Here is a 14,371-nt window from a genome sequence, read left to right as displayed (position 1 = left end):
TCTTTTACTTTGAAAACAATTAAAAAATAGATTGCAACTCGGGAAAATTTTTTGTTTCGGGTTTTGGACTTTTTTTTTTGGAGGTTATGAATTGGTTTAACAAGGTTTCTAGGTTGTTTCAGGTAAAACAATGGGTTAAAATGAGTTTTTTTGGTAAAAAAACAAATAACCTTGTTTTTCTAGCTACACTAGTGGTTGGATTCTAGAATTTTCAGATAACACATGGTCTATCTTTTTCAAAGAAATTGAGGTGAGCGATGCGTCGTCCGTCCCATTAAACAAAAAAAAATTAAAGGTTCGCACGCGAGCCTTTTCTTGATTGGGTCAGGCATTGTCCCGACCTTATTCATTTTTTTCCAATTTTTTTATAATAATAGCTTTTTTATTTGTTTTTTTAAATAACTTCTATAATTTTTAAATTTTAATTAATATCCATTCTCTATTATTTGTTTTTGAATTTTTTAGACTGACTTTCTTGAATATCGATTATTTTTTAATTATGTTGGGTGTGTATGGTTTTTTCAAAGATTAGTATGATTCATCTATAATTTTTTTTTGTATATTTTATATAGATTAAATATTTTTTTATAATATTTTTAATATTTGCAACCTTGCATAATATTTTTTTAACTTTTATTTTGTTCAATAAATTTTATGTGTATCAATCTCTATTACAAATTGATTTTCATAAACAAATTCATTAGAGACAACTAGATAAATAACTCGTGTTGTGATATTAAATATTTTTATCTATATTGGTATCTTAATTTTTTCAATTATGTTTTTATTTATTGTTGATCACTTTTTTTTTCCATTTATTTACATAATGGTTACTTGTTTATTTAATTGGATGCATGCATAAATTTTTCGATTTACATTTATGATTTGTTTTATGTAATAAACTGCCTTGAAAAATTCAACATGTTCAAGTTTATTTGATCATGTATTAATATTTTTAATTTGATTCTTATTTTTCTGATTTTTTTATAAAAGTTTTATTCGTTTTAATTTTACTCTTTAATCCAAGTTGATAATGTATTTTTTTTATATCCTCACTGATTAGTCTTTTTTATATTTATATTTTTCTATTTTCTATTGATGCTTCTTTTTTTTTTCTTCTAATATGATTCAAACAAAGCTAACTTAGTTGGTCAGAACATGTTTGCGATACTGAAATATTTTATATGAAAAATAATATAAATTCACGGCATAACACGTCATCAATAACTAATATTAAACTACAACTAAAACGATAAAATACTGAAAGTCTTAAACTATAAATTCTTATCAATGATCAATTCCTCCACACTTAATATATACGATCAATCACGTAGAATTCCAACAATATTTCCTTATCTAGATGAACTTCCATGAACTCAAGAAAATTATATTCCAATATCTTTAAACAAGGACTAAAGTTAAACTCTAGAATACGAGGAAAAAATAAAGAGAGAAGTCAAAATTCTGCAAATTTCTGTCCAGAAACAATCCTCTTTCAGGCCCCGATTCAGACGTCAACTCCTCCTCTGCTGACCTCTGCTTTTCCTATTTCTATCGATCGCTGATTACTTGTTTTTCATTTGATAAATAGAAGACTACTGATGCTATCTAACCCAGCCCACATGCAATTATTACAGTTATGGATGTATCTTCTGCGGCCACCAATAATTCCTTCTGCTCCCTTGCATAGTCATGGTTCAATTCAATTATTACTTGTGTTCAATTGCCATGGTTAGCCTAGCTATCTATCTGCTAGATTTTGTTGATTGATGATCTTGGTTGGGACTGGGATTTCTTGACAAATGGGTCGGCTGCTCATTGCTACAAGTTCATGTTCTTCTTTGGTGGCCCGATTCCACACCAAACTGGCTAAAAAACAATTTTGTAGAGATTATTCTTTGCTTTGCCTGTACTTTTCTTTTTCGATTTTGTACACAATGAGCGAGCAACTTAATCCAGCTTTTATGTTATGTTATGCCATGCTTTACATTAACTGTTGTAATTATTGGAATTATGTAACAATGGTAGACGATTGGAATTCACTATTTGTTTTCTGCAGAATGTAAACTGATACATTTGAGGATCAAAACCAGTATTCAATACAAAAATGTCAGTCTGAAAAAAATCATTCGGATTATACTTGATCTTGTTGTTTGCTTAAAGTTGAGGCATATAGCACTAAATATATCTTCCCACCAGTCCTGCCATTCGTCAACCCCTGGCCTATTGCATGGTTAGCTTTAGGTGAACTGAGCTCCAAGCCTCAACAGTCAACATGGTAATTACGAGCATCGATCCCTTCCTAGCAGTGATCACACCATGGAAGACTTTAATTAGCAACAGAATGGGAGTTAATTAGCAGAGCTTTCAAAACAGTCTCTTTCTAGTCATTTTCTTGGTTTGTTCGATCAATCTCTTCTATCCTTCTCAATACTTCACTCATCTTAGGTCGTTTTTCTGGTTCCATATCTGTACACTGCAGAGCTATCTCTGTCAGCTTCAACATCTCGTTATGCCCTGCACTTGAAGCCAATATCTCTACATCTAATATGTCTGTTGACCAATCATTATTCACTACCGTTCTAACCCATTCAGAAAGATCATCCACTTTTTCTTCGTTTCCTGCTGGAGAAGTCTCTTCTGGAATCTTCCCAGTTATGACCTCTAAAAGGATGATTCCAAAGCAGTATACATCAGCTTTGTGTGTTAGCTTCTTCCCTTGACAGAATTCTGGTGACCTGCCAATAGCTAGTCTTTCGGATGATTTCCGAGAAGGTAGCAGAGGCAAGAAGCTATAGTTTGTGAGCTTAGAATGGTAACTTTGGCGATCTCTGTGGATTAACACATTAGATGATTTGAGGTTGGCATGAGGGACCTTGTGCGAAGGTAATGACTGGTGAAGGAAAGCCATACCCTTCGCTATGTCTTTGATTATTGACAGTCTTGCAGCCCAATTCAAAGGGACTCTACCAGCTTCTCTATTCTCTAGCACCCACAGGTATATATAACATGTCAGAAAACAAATTAGTTATGACAATGTACGTAGTTCTTTGCAATTTTGTCATATATTAATTTGGAGGACCAGAAATTGACTCAAATAATCACTAAGATGATGGAAAGCGAGAGAAGTTGAACTAACCATGCAACAGCTCAAATAAACTTCCATCTGGTACAAACTCATAGACAATCAGCTTTTCCTGCTTGGAATAGTAAAAGGAGATGATATGCACAAGGTTTTCGTGCCTCAACCTTCCCAGCAGCAGCATCTGCTGAATAAATTCCTTCTTGCTCAAGCTGTTCATGTACTTTACTCTCTTAACAGCAACAACAGCACCTGATTCCAGGTTTGCACTGTACGTAGTCCCAAGTTTCCCCTTTCCTAACACTTCCGCAGATGCTCTTAGTAAATCATCCAAGTCGAAAACAGGTATATTCTTGTCGAAAAATTGTAACTCTATTCTTCTTTCAGGATCCTCAGTGCTTTGAGAATGCGGCATTTTCTTGTCTGTCCCCTCTGGTGAACTATCATCCCCTATTGGAAAATGGAAATTGAAACATAAAAAACAAAAATAAATAAATTAAAAGCCTATGATCTAACAGAATTGAAACATGTAACCAATCATGTGGAAAATTCAAGATAATCATTGTGTTATACCTGCCTGCCGTTCTTTTGGTGTTTCCACTTCTTGTGCCTTCTTATAACAACACAAGAAAACAAACATGACCATCAACGAAACAAGAGCTACTACAACCACAATCAAGGCAATGATCCAAATTGGAAGCTTCCTTTTCTTGTTCTGTGGTGGACTTACAGGAGGAGATGGAGGCGGCACAAGTGGAGCAGGAGGCAGAACTGGGCATGGTTCCAAAGGAATCCCGCAGAGATTTGAGTTATGATCATAGGAGCTCTCTGAGAACCTCCGAAGGACATCAGTGTCAGGAATGGAGCCTTGAAGATGATTGTAGGACACATTAAAAAGGGTCAGTGCTGGTTGGTTAAAAGGCGGTATCTCCCCATCTAAATAATTCTGTTGCAACTCCAATTGTTTCAAGTTTGGCAGTTCAATGTATTCAGATGGAATTGAACCAGTCAAACGATTGTATGAAAAGAAGACAGATTCCAAATGCACAAGATTGCTGAGATTAGGAAGCGGCCCATATATTGAATTGTTTCTGAAACTAAGATTAGCCAAGAAAGTAATGTTTTGTAAAAAGGCAGGTGGGAGAGAACCTGTGAGCTGGACTCCTTCAAGCACAAGACCAACCACATGCCAATTAGAACAAGTAATGCCTGACCATTGACTGGAATTTTTGTGACAAGGGGGTCCAGTCCAATTTCCATGCAAATCTAAAGTAGAACTGACCGAATCTCTTATCTGCATCAACGCTTCTCTTTCTTCAGGAAAGAACTCCTTGATTTGATATAATGAATGAACAGACATAGGAGTAATGTATAGGGCAAACAAAACAACATATGTTGTAACAGCAGCCAAATTCATGATCATGTCTTATGAAATTGAAGAAAGGAGAAAGACATGGGCTTAACTGCTGATTGAAAGTGGAATGATTGATGGTGATCAGAAGAATTAAAACTTGGGTTGCAAACATTAATTGATTGCATAAATAAAGTCATTGCTTTTCTTTACTTTTAGGACTAGCACTAGTGTTTGACGATGTGCACTAGGCAAGGTCGCAGCGATTCCAGAGTTTTTCCTTGCACAAATTAAGCGGAAACAACAAAGAAAATTATAAAATGTAGGATATAATAACAATGTGACAGCAGATGCTTCCTTAATTATAAATTGTTTAGGGTTCTTTTTTCTCCCTCATTGTTCTTAAGACTGGTGAGCTGTTCCTTGGTTAATGAATGAAAATGGATTTGAATATTACACGTGTAATTAGAAAATATTGCTCTTGTTTTTATACGTGGAGGGAGGAATAAGGCTAAAGGAAAGTCAAAGGAGACAAAGTATGCATGGCAGGCAGGTTCACCACCTGGAAATTGTCCTGTATAATGCGATACCACTCATTGTCAATCACAGCTCATCTTAGAATTATACTTTAATATATTAATGACGATGAAGGTATCTGGACCATACTATATATCTTGCATTAATCAATAAAGCATGGTTTTATGCGAACTTAGATTATTCCAATTTACGGGGAAAAGGACAATTATATATAATTCGTCAATATTCAAATTGAACTGTAGAATAAAGTTATAACAAAAGAAGCATTGTAATTATTCTATATATTATCCAAAAACAAATGTTACTGTTATATAAACATGGAGAATGTTTGAGTTGGTGCACTTTGTAACACGAGTAGAAGGAAGAAGGTTTACGTGAAAAGAACCACTCCTCCAAAATGTTTTTAATGATTGGATTTTTGATGATGTAATAAATGAGCGACTCCATTGATGGATGGATCTTCTCTTGTAAACTATTTGATGGATCTTTTTATATATGAATATTTATTATAATATTAAAAGATGGGCACTCTGAAACTAAAATTATAGTGAGATTAATTTTCCTAATTAATTTATTGATAAATGTGACTATTGAAATTAAACCAGCTGTGTAGTTTCATTGTGTTGTTAGAAGATAATTCTTTTTCTTTTATTCTTTCTAAAGAGAGAAATCAATCAAGAATTACCTGAAACGAAGGAAGAACAGTGGGGGGAGGAAACAAGACTTGCAACAATTTTGTGCCATTCAGTGAATCAGATGCACCAAATCAAAAACTGAAGGCATAATAGTCTGTTCGACAATAGAAACGGGCCCATTTTCTCCAGCAAATATGTCCTGTCGTAAGACCTCATCATTCAAAGGGGGTAGATAGAAACGTCTAGATAGGTTCAATGTTTTCCAGGAATCTCTATTCTCATCACGCAAACTTTGACACACGGTGATAGCTGGATTTTCTGGACAGAACGTTCCCTGTAGGGGAAGTTCATCCACAGCACTTGTATTCATGTGCTCTTGTACCAGATCAGAAGAATCAATCCCAAAATTGTGTGCACGTTTTAAATCGATCACCTTTCTCTGTAATATTGTATTAATCAAGAACTTGTGCAAGGATTCACCATCCTCGCTCCTTCCTTACTGATTATGGAAGACACCAAAGGAGTGACGCTCTTTGATTTGCTTTGCTCATCTTGTCAAAAGTATCTAGAAATGTGACCACGAAACACAAAATCTCCGGCAAGGTTAACCCTGCAAAGGTCTGTCAGCAAATGCTTAAACCCCCTATCATCAGTAGAGCCTCCAGGAACATTAATATCTGGATGTCTCCTTATTTCAGACATCATTGAGAATAACACAGGAACATGACGGACCAGCTGCCATGATTTTCCAGCAGAGACAATTGACTTAGAAATTTCCTTGATTGACAGAGGACATGCTAGAAGTTCCTTTTGTTGGGTTGGAAAAAAGATTCGAATATTTTTCACTCATTCCTGACTTGTTATTCGATAAAGGTAGAGAAGAATGTAGAGCACGATGCTCAACATCTAACTTCCTGCACAGTAATTGTCTTAACTCATAGCTCTTCTCACAGAACTCGGGCTTAATCAATTGGGATTGCTCTGTTTGCATAAACGAACATCTGCTGAGAGAACTAGTTGCTTTTATATTGCTTTTATATGCCAAATTGAGAGAGGTATAACATTGATCCCAACAATTATTTTCCAAAAAAAAAAAGATGATCAGCAAAGAGTTAAGGAGGCAAGCTTTCATAGGATCTCCAGTAAAGAAATTTACATTTAAAAAAGCTCTTGCTCCATGGATTGCAAATAAAATGAGTATGATTTTTTGGCACAAGAAACTAATTCGATAAAACCATTATAGAATATAGAGTTTCGTGTATGACAAAAAGTTTGAACCTAAATCACCTCTTCATAAGGATCATCAAGAGTTCCTTCAAAATGTCAAGAATCAAGACATTGAATATACGGTAGCATACTCCCCACAGACATATTGAGTAGCATGAGAACTCTTCTACCTGGAATTAACAGAAATAGTGCATTTGAAATGATAAGGTGTAAAGCAGAACCCTTGAGAAACGACAAAAAATAAGATTGATAGAAAATAGTCCCAACCTCACCACCTTGCACAAGACACTTGATCCAGTTTCGTGTAAAGATAGTCCAGGACAAGAACAGTGATTTCAGCAGGTGGCACAGATGAATTAGATCAAAACACAATTGGGGAAGGGCTCCATGAACAATTTGAAATAAATATTCGGCAGCTGAGCAGAGACTAATATCAACAAAATTCATCAGTGAATGAAGGAAGTTCATAGTGGCAAACAGCAATCATGGAAAAAATCATATGATTGGAATCACATAACAAATCCATATCCAATCACCAACCAGTCAGAAGAAAAAAGAAGGCAGCAATGCAGGACAGGAGAGGATAAGAACCTTGACAAAGAACTTGACAATCCCAATAAAGGAGTAAATCCATTTGCAAACTCTTCTTGTTCTTCTTTTCTTCCTTCGAAGCAACATCTCTCAAACTCTCCCACTCGTATTAACATTACCATAGTGTAGTGTCTATAATTTAATGTTCAAATCAACTGCAAAAATCAGAAGTTCACATTAGAATACTTATGTTTATAGTGAGTAGAACTTCTGTAACATTCAGTGTGCAGCACTATTATGTAATCTATACCTTCTCTTTCCAATAATAAAAAACCACCCAGAAATTGCACATCCCGCATTCTCAGCTTGACCTTGCAGGGTCTCCTATATAGAAAGGGACTAATTAAGCAAATGTCACAAGCCTAATGATATGCATCCATATCAATTATCAGAAATCTAAAAGCATCAAGATGCAGAAACAACATGCATAAAAAATCAGGAACATGACTATTTCTTTGCCCTTCATATGAACTCCATAACAAGCACATCATGACATGCAAAATATACCAGAGTGGAAATCCCCTCATTTGCAAATGTCTAAGAACAAGATAATACAGACTATTTACTGCATCAGGACTATCAATCATTATGACCTCCATCTGCCCTGTCCAATAACAAATCATTCTCAAATAATTTGCTTCGGTTGTGTGCATAGATTAAGAAAATACTTTTTATTTATTAACATGCCCATTATTTGTTGGAATAGACCTAACAAGCTCCAGCAGAGGTCAAGAAAATGCAAAAAAAGAAAGGAAAAAGAAAGAAGAAGAAACTCGAAAAAAGGGTATTGTACAAGGTGATCGTCTATCCATGCAATATACATAGCAAAATTCATAGGATAGCAACCATCTTCAAACAAACTCAGTTCAAAAAATAAAAATAAGAAAACAAGCCAAACCTCAAAACATTACACAATCAAAAACTCAAATAAGACCTAGGATTCACACCTCAATAGCCGTGATTTTTCAATTGATAATCCATTAACAAGGAAAAATGTTTATTTTATTTTCAGAATGCTTCTACCTTAATTAGAAACCAGAAGAAAAAAGGGAAAAATGCAAAAATGCTGCCACCAGTACAGTTGAACTTCCTTGATAAGTTTGTAGGATGCAGGAGCTTAATGAATCTCCCTCTTAAAATACTCATAATAAAGCACAGGTTGGATACAAAACCTAGCTTATAATGCATGAAGAAAAAAAATGAACATTTAAATCTGTTGCAGTAGAACTTCAGACATCACACAAAATATAGAATCAAAACCAATCCTATGAAATGAAGCACCATATAGAAGCAAAGTAACCAAAAAAAAAAGAGAGGCAAAAAATCAATGCTTCTTATATGTAAAGTAATGCAGGGAACTAAGTATTTTTTAAACCAACTAATTTTAATTAATAAACATACTTTCAAGCAAAGCGATCTTCCTTTTCCATATGAAGTCATTGCAGATCACATCATATCTCTTTCAAAGCCATGTTCATTTCCATCCTCATTTTCAAGATCACACTTGATAAACTATCCAAGCTCAACTTAAGCTGCAATAATTGAGTACAGTGTGAAGCGTGAACAAGTTATATTCATGGAGATGTCAATTAATAATTTTGAAATTGACAGACCACTCATACCATGGAAGTAGGATCTGGGTTGAGTGAATGTTGGCTCAGTTCTGCAAACAGTAGTTGACTGTATTTCTAGAGCAAATTTCTGGCAAGGGATGTGGTCTACCTGAAAAGAGAGATTCAAACGCACAATGATATGTTTACATTAGAGGTTGCATATCTGGTAATGCAAACACAATTTCAAATCCGGTAAGAAAAAGGAAAAAATAATTAAGATAATGACATGCTCTACTTTTGAATAGTTTATTAGCCAGTTCAAAAATTTTAGGTTCATCCAGTTACTGGTATTCACTCATGCACTTACTTACGAAACTGAAACTTTTCACAGCTTCATCCAGCCATTATTGAGTGTGGTCATCTGGTTACATCTTCTTGACAGATGTAAGATTAATAAGGTTCAGTTTTGTAAGTACCATATCAACATCTCCCCTGTTACGACAGCCAGACAGAAGAGCTGTGCATGTTGCTCTATCGGGTTCTACTCCTCTATACATCATTTCATCATAGAGGCCTATGGCATCCTCAAGTCTGTCTACCTTACAATGCCCATCAATCAAAGCTGTGTAACAAATAACATCTGGTCTGATTTCTGTATTCTGCATTTCTCTCCAAATATTTGAAGCAGCGAAATTTACTTCCTTTCTTTTCCTTGCAAATGCTTCAGAATGTACTCTCTTTAAATGTCCATCCAGCATAACAGTAAAAGTAACTAGATCAGGCTTAATTCCTCTGTGCTTCATATCCTGGAAAAGTTTGCGGGCTTCCGACAAGCGATTCTGTCTGCAACAAACATTTATCATTGTTGTGTAGGTAAAAATGTCAGGAGTTAATCCACTCTTACATAAAATGTCGAAAACTGCCTCTGCATTTCTCATATCTCCAGCCCGATAACAAGCAGTAATGACTTTACCATACATGTCCTTGCTAGGTTCCATATTCAAATCCAACATTGTCTTAAGCAACCAAAGAGCTCTATCCTTTTCACCTTCCTCACAGAGTTTTTCAAGTAGCTTATAGATATAACCTCTATCCATTAGAAGACCCCGTTCTGAAAGTTTAAAGAAAAGTTCAGAGGCCTTTTCAGTATGTTTAGCCTCACAGTACCCAGTAATCATGGCACCATAATTATCTATACTCTTATCCTCCATGTTACAGAAAAATGCTTCAGCTTCAGTCACTTTGCCTCCAATACATAAACCTTCAATCATCACATTGTGTGTAATAGCATTAGGTTTTAGATCCTGTGACTTCATATATTCATAGAGCTTAAGCGCCTCGTTTGCAAGGCCTCTCCTAGAAAAGGCAGCAAGAAGTATGTTGAAAGTGACAGCATCTGGCTTCAAACCCTTTCCTTCCATTTCCTCAAATACCCTAAATGCATCAACCAGCTTTCCTACGTGACAATACCCATTTATTAGAGTTGTGTAGTGCATAATGTCCATATCCATTTGCTTACCCTTCATTTCATCCAGCAATGCTACAGCTTGATCCACTTTCTCTAGTTTGCATAAAGCATCAACCACAATGTTGTATGAAACCTCATCTAGAAAAATTCTTAAATCCTTAAATCTTTTAAATTCTTCCACCACTTGGGAATACATTCCCTTCTCACAAAAGTATTGGAGAATTGTGCTGACAATGACACAATTTGTTTTGATACCTTTTGATTCCATGTCATTGTGGAGTGCCAAGGCTTTCGAAAGATCCCCAGCCTTGCAATATCCACGAATCAATTCACTATAGCAACGCGCATCAGAAATCAACTCTTGTTTTTCCATGTCTCCCAAGACAACCTCTGCTCGGTCCATTTTCATCTCATTACAAAATCCACGAATTACAGCCACATAAGCATACACATCAATAGGAATGTTGCCTTCTTTCCACGCTTGAAGCACCTGATATCCGAAGTCTGACCTCTGATTTGCACAGAGTCCTTCAATATAAGTTGTGTAAGCATAAGCATTAGGAATGACCCCACAAAGTTCCATCTCCTGAAAGACATTCGAGGCCTCCACTAAACTGCCCTTTCTGCAAAAGGCCTTTATGATGATGGAATAGGTGTAGTCATTGGGGTTCAAACCCAAACTCTTCAACTGCTTGTAAATGGCCAAAGCCGCATCCACTTTACCATTTGCAATCAATTTGTTCATGAGATAGTTAAAGGTGAAAATATGGGGCAGGAATCCGCGCCTTTTGATCTGAAACAAAGCATTGATAGCCTCATCAAGCATGCCTGCAGTGACATAGGACTTGACCAAGGCATCATAGACTTGGATCAAGAAAGAAGAGCGATGCTTCACAGTGTCCTCCTTTTCAAGATCAATGTCAATATGATGAGGGAGAGAAAGCATGTCAAGCAAATGGGAAATATCGAAAGAAGTAAAGTCGTTGTTATTTTGGTGAAGATGAAGGAAAATGGAGTGGAGCATCTTGTGGAGACCCCAATGACAAAGGATTCGAATGATGGCAGCATAGGCGGGGATGTCGGGGTTTTTTAGGTGGGAAAAGATGGAGAAAGCAAGGTGAGGCTGATTCTTAAGGTTGTATAAGGTATCAACTATCTTGTGTGATTGTAATGGCTGTTGTTGGTCATCATCTTTTGCGGGGTCTGTGTGGTTATTAGCAGAGGGAGTGGTGCTGGTGCTGGTCAAGCCAGCAAATGATGCAGTGGAAAAGGATCTGGAATTAGAGGTGAAGTGGGTCAATAGTTTACTACTCCTCATTACTCGTGTCCCGAAGTGTGCACACTGCCCACCCATCTCATTAAAGTTGTTATCTCTTGAAGCTCACCTATAACACATTCATAAACACTTCCACCAGGTGATCCATCTCAAGCATGATACTTGAGATATTGCATTTGTGCCTAGAACTAACAAAATAGCTTGCAGAAATTTATATTTACCCTCCACCAGCAAAGTATGAAGAAATAAACAATAAGACAAGCAAAAACACTAGCTCATACCTTTTCTGCTCAGCTGAGAATAGACCTGTTGTGTGCAATATGTCATAAGTTATGGGGTAAGTATTGAATCGCTAGAACCTGGGAAACAAGATTTTTAGAATCATTAGTTCACAATTACATTCAAGAGCTTGGTAAAAAGGAATCGATAACAAATAACAAATCTTCTTGCAATCAAACCATTCTAAAAGTACAATCGAGGTACGGGGACTTTGGGGTAAAGGTTGGAAGAAAAAATTTAAAGTTCTAGATGTAGAAAAGCGTATACAAACAAACTAACTACATATAGAAAACACAACAGACAAAAAGAAACATGCATAAAGCAACCATGCAGACAACAAACTAACTTCAAAGGTGACGAACAGACAAGAGGCGCCGCTAAGGAAGGATGGAGAAGAGATGCACTTTCTGCTCTTTAAAGAGAGTGAGGAAGGGAAGTCACGGCTAGGAGAGGAACCCTAATTTTCTTCTTCTTCTTCTTCTTCTTCTTCTATATATATAGCTTGGTATAAATTGTAATTTTTTTCAAGGTTTAAGGTTATTAATGTATTTCGGATCGGGTTCAGCAGGCAGTATCTATACCCGACCTTTAGCCACCAAACTTGATTGGTGAAAAAATTTCCTATCCATTCAAATTGGGTCGGTATCCATTGGGTTTGGATAAAATTGCCATCCTTGGAAGCATTTGTGATATCAAATGCTAAAAGGTTTGTGTCTGGCTTTGATATCCCTTCTCCATATGTGGTAATCAATTAATGGTTTGCATGTAATGTACCAACTTACCTTCTAATTGTTCTGTCTTTCAGATGCTATGGAGTTTGGCTGATAAAAAGGTGTGGTTCACTCATGGAAAGTGGGTATGATCTAAGGTATCGTTGTTTAATTTTCCTCGTTTAAACTGGTATAGCTAATCGTGTTGCTGCCATCTAAATTATGATTACCTTCCACAGAAAGTGAAGCCTCTCTGTTCCCTTTCTTTTTGAGAAAATAGAGAGAAAAAAATCTTGCTCTCAAGGAGATAACTTGCATTGATTATTTGAAAGGGAATTTGAAGTCATGCTACGTAGTGCAGAGATTAAATCATGATACTAAGGTGCCTCTGCTTCATTTCTGCATGATAATTTGTGTACAGAGATGTATGGACTGTTTTTTTTCTTCCTTGTTTTGGCCAACAGTGCACACCAGGAATAGAAATTTATTACAGCAGTACACATCAATTAAAATAATGATCAATCAATAAATTTTGCTAATCCTTTTTTTTATGAATTATCCTGACATCATTGTCACACAAAAAAAATTAAGCAAAAAAAAAGAGCATTGCCTAATCAAACTCAGTCAGTAATCAGTAAATTCAGAGTGATGCATGTAATAATAGCAAGCAAATCGCAGAAATAATCAATACATTTATGATGGGAAATGGAAAATCCTAAATATATATATATATCAAAATCAAGTCCAACAAAACCAGGAAGGTAGCAATTAGCTATAGAAATCATAAATCCAAGAAAAATAATTAAAAGAAATAATTAAAAGAGAAGAACACAATAAAATGCAATAATGGAGAGAATGAGGGGAGGGGAGGGACTGACCTGAGAGAGAGGTGGTTGCTGTGCTGGGCAAAAGAGTGGGTGGTGTGGTGGACGAGAGAGAGAGAGAGAGAGAGAGAGAGAGAGAGAGAGGTGGTGCGTGCAGCTGTCAACTGCACTGAGCGAGCGGGATGGAGGAGGGAGTGTTGTGGGGTGATGTTGTCAGCTTTGCAGGGCGGTAGAGAGGGGGGAGGGTAGTGGCGCGGTGAGTCGGGGAGAGAGAGAGGGAAGGAGGGAGAGAGGGAGGAGGAGGGTCATGGGTGGCTGCTGCTGCTGCTGTTTAGTTTTATGTTAGTGTTTGAGATTTTACACTGTGGGTGATCACTGTAGTTATTTTGTAAAGTGTTTTTTTAAAAAATATATTAAAATAATAATTTTTTATTTTTAAAATTTTATTTTTTATATTAAAATATTAAAATAATCCAAAAAAATAAAAAATTAATTTAATTAAAAAAAATTAAAATTTTAAAACATACAATAACATAATTTTATAATAATAATATTTAGATAGTCGGTGGTATGAAAATTTTATTGGGTTTAAGGTTTATGTACGTAGCTTTTCATTTAAATTTAAGGTTTAACGATCATTTTAAGAATTGGTTTGTTATTATATTTTAAAAGTATCTATTAAAAAAGTTAAAAATTTTTATTTATTTTTTATTTTGAATTAATATTTTTTTAGTATTTTCAGATAATTTTGATGTGATGATATCTAAAATAATTTTAGAAAAATAAAAATATATTATTTTAATGTATTTCTAAACAAAAAATATTTTTAAAAATAATA

The 14,371-nt window shown here is 35.5% G+C and overlaps 2 protein-coding genes and 1 long non-coding RNA gene across 13 annotated transcripts; 1 reads left to right on the top strand and 2 right to left on the bottom strand.

Annotated features, from left to right (window-relative positions):
* Nucleotides 1-2,025: 2,025 nt before the first annotated feature.
* Nucleotides 2,026-4,794, bottom strand: LOC133698968 (probable inactive receptor kinase At2g26730). Its single transcript, XM_062122079.1, has 3 exons — nucleotides 3,656-4,794; nucleotides 3,140-3,532; nucleotides 2,026-2,985 (listed from the first exon to the last, which is right to left on the bottom strand). The coding sequence occupies exons 1-3, from the start codon at nucleotides 4,503-4,505 to the stop codon at nucleotides 2,384-2,386; spliced, it is 1,845 nt and encodes a 614-aa protein (XP_061978063.1). The 5' UTR covers nucleotides 4,506-4,794; the 3' UTR covers nucleotides 2,026-2,383.
* A 1,918-nt stretch (nucleotides 4,795-6,712) lies between these two features.
* Nucleotides 6,713-13,875, bottom strand: LOC133699830 (pentatricopeptide repeat-containing protein At2g26790, mitochondrial-like). 11 transcript variants are annotated; one of them, XM_062123316.1, is made up of 9 exons: nucleotides 13,588-13,875; nucleotides 12,002-12,079; nucleotides 9,344-11,908; nucleotides 9,046-9,145; nucleotides 8,825-8,955; nucleotides 7,674-7,762; nucleotides 7,424-7,578; nucleotides 7,100-7,259; nucleotides 6,713-7,002 (listed from the first exon to the last, which is right to left on the bottom strand). In XM_062123316.1, exon 3 carries the CDS (start codon nucleotides 11,796-11,798, stop codon nucleotides 9,402-9,404), a length of 2,397 nt encoding a protein of 798 aa, XP_061979300.1. In that variant the 5' UTR covers nucleotides 11,799-11,908; nucleotides 12,002-12,079; nucleotides 13,588-13,875; the 3' UTR covers nucleotides 6,713-7,002; nucleotides 7,100-7,259; nucleotides 7,424-7,578; nucleotides 7,674-7,762; nucleotides 8,825-8,955; nucleotides 9,046-9,145; nucleotides 9,344-9,401. The 11 variants fall into 11 exon arrangements, 7 of the variants coding, with proteins under 7 accessions (XP_061979300.1, XP_061979299.1, XP_061979294.1 ...); XM_062123315.1 differs by having other exon boundaries at nucleotides 7,373-7,578; nucleotides 7,674-7,747; XM_062123310.1 differs by having other exon boundaries at nucleotides 7,674-7,747.
* LOC133699832 (uncharacterized) lies at nucleotides 12,618-13,248 on the top strand. The gene is made up of 2 exons (XR_009843327.1): nucleotides 12,618-12,705; nucleotides 12,805-13,248. It is a non-coding gene; the product is annotated as an uncharacterized LOC133699832 (long non-coding RNA).
* Nucleotides 13,876-14,371: the final 496 nt, after the last annotated feature.

This window comes from Populus nigra, chromosome 7, assembly GCF_951802175.1.
Source record: "Populus nigra chromosome 7, ddPopNigr1.1, whole genome shotgun sequence".
Classification (NCBI taxonomy): domain Eukaryota; kingdom Viridiplantae; phylum Streptophyta; class Magnoliopsida; order Malpighiales; family Salicaceae; genus Populus; species Populus nigra.
The sequence above is the reverse complement of the archived record's forward strand: the minus strand, read 5'-3'. Positions and strand labels throughout refer to the sequence as shown.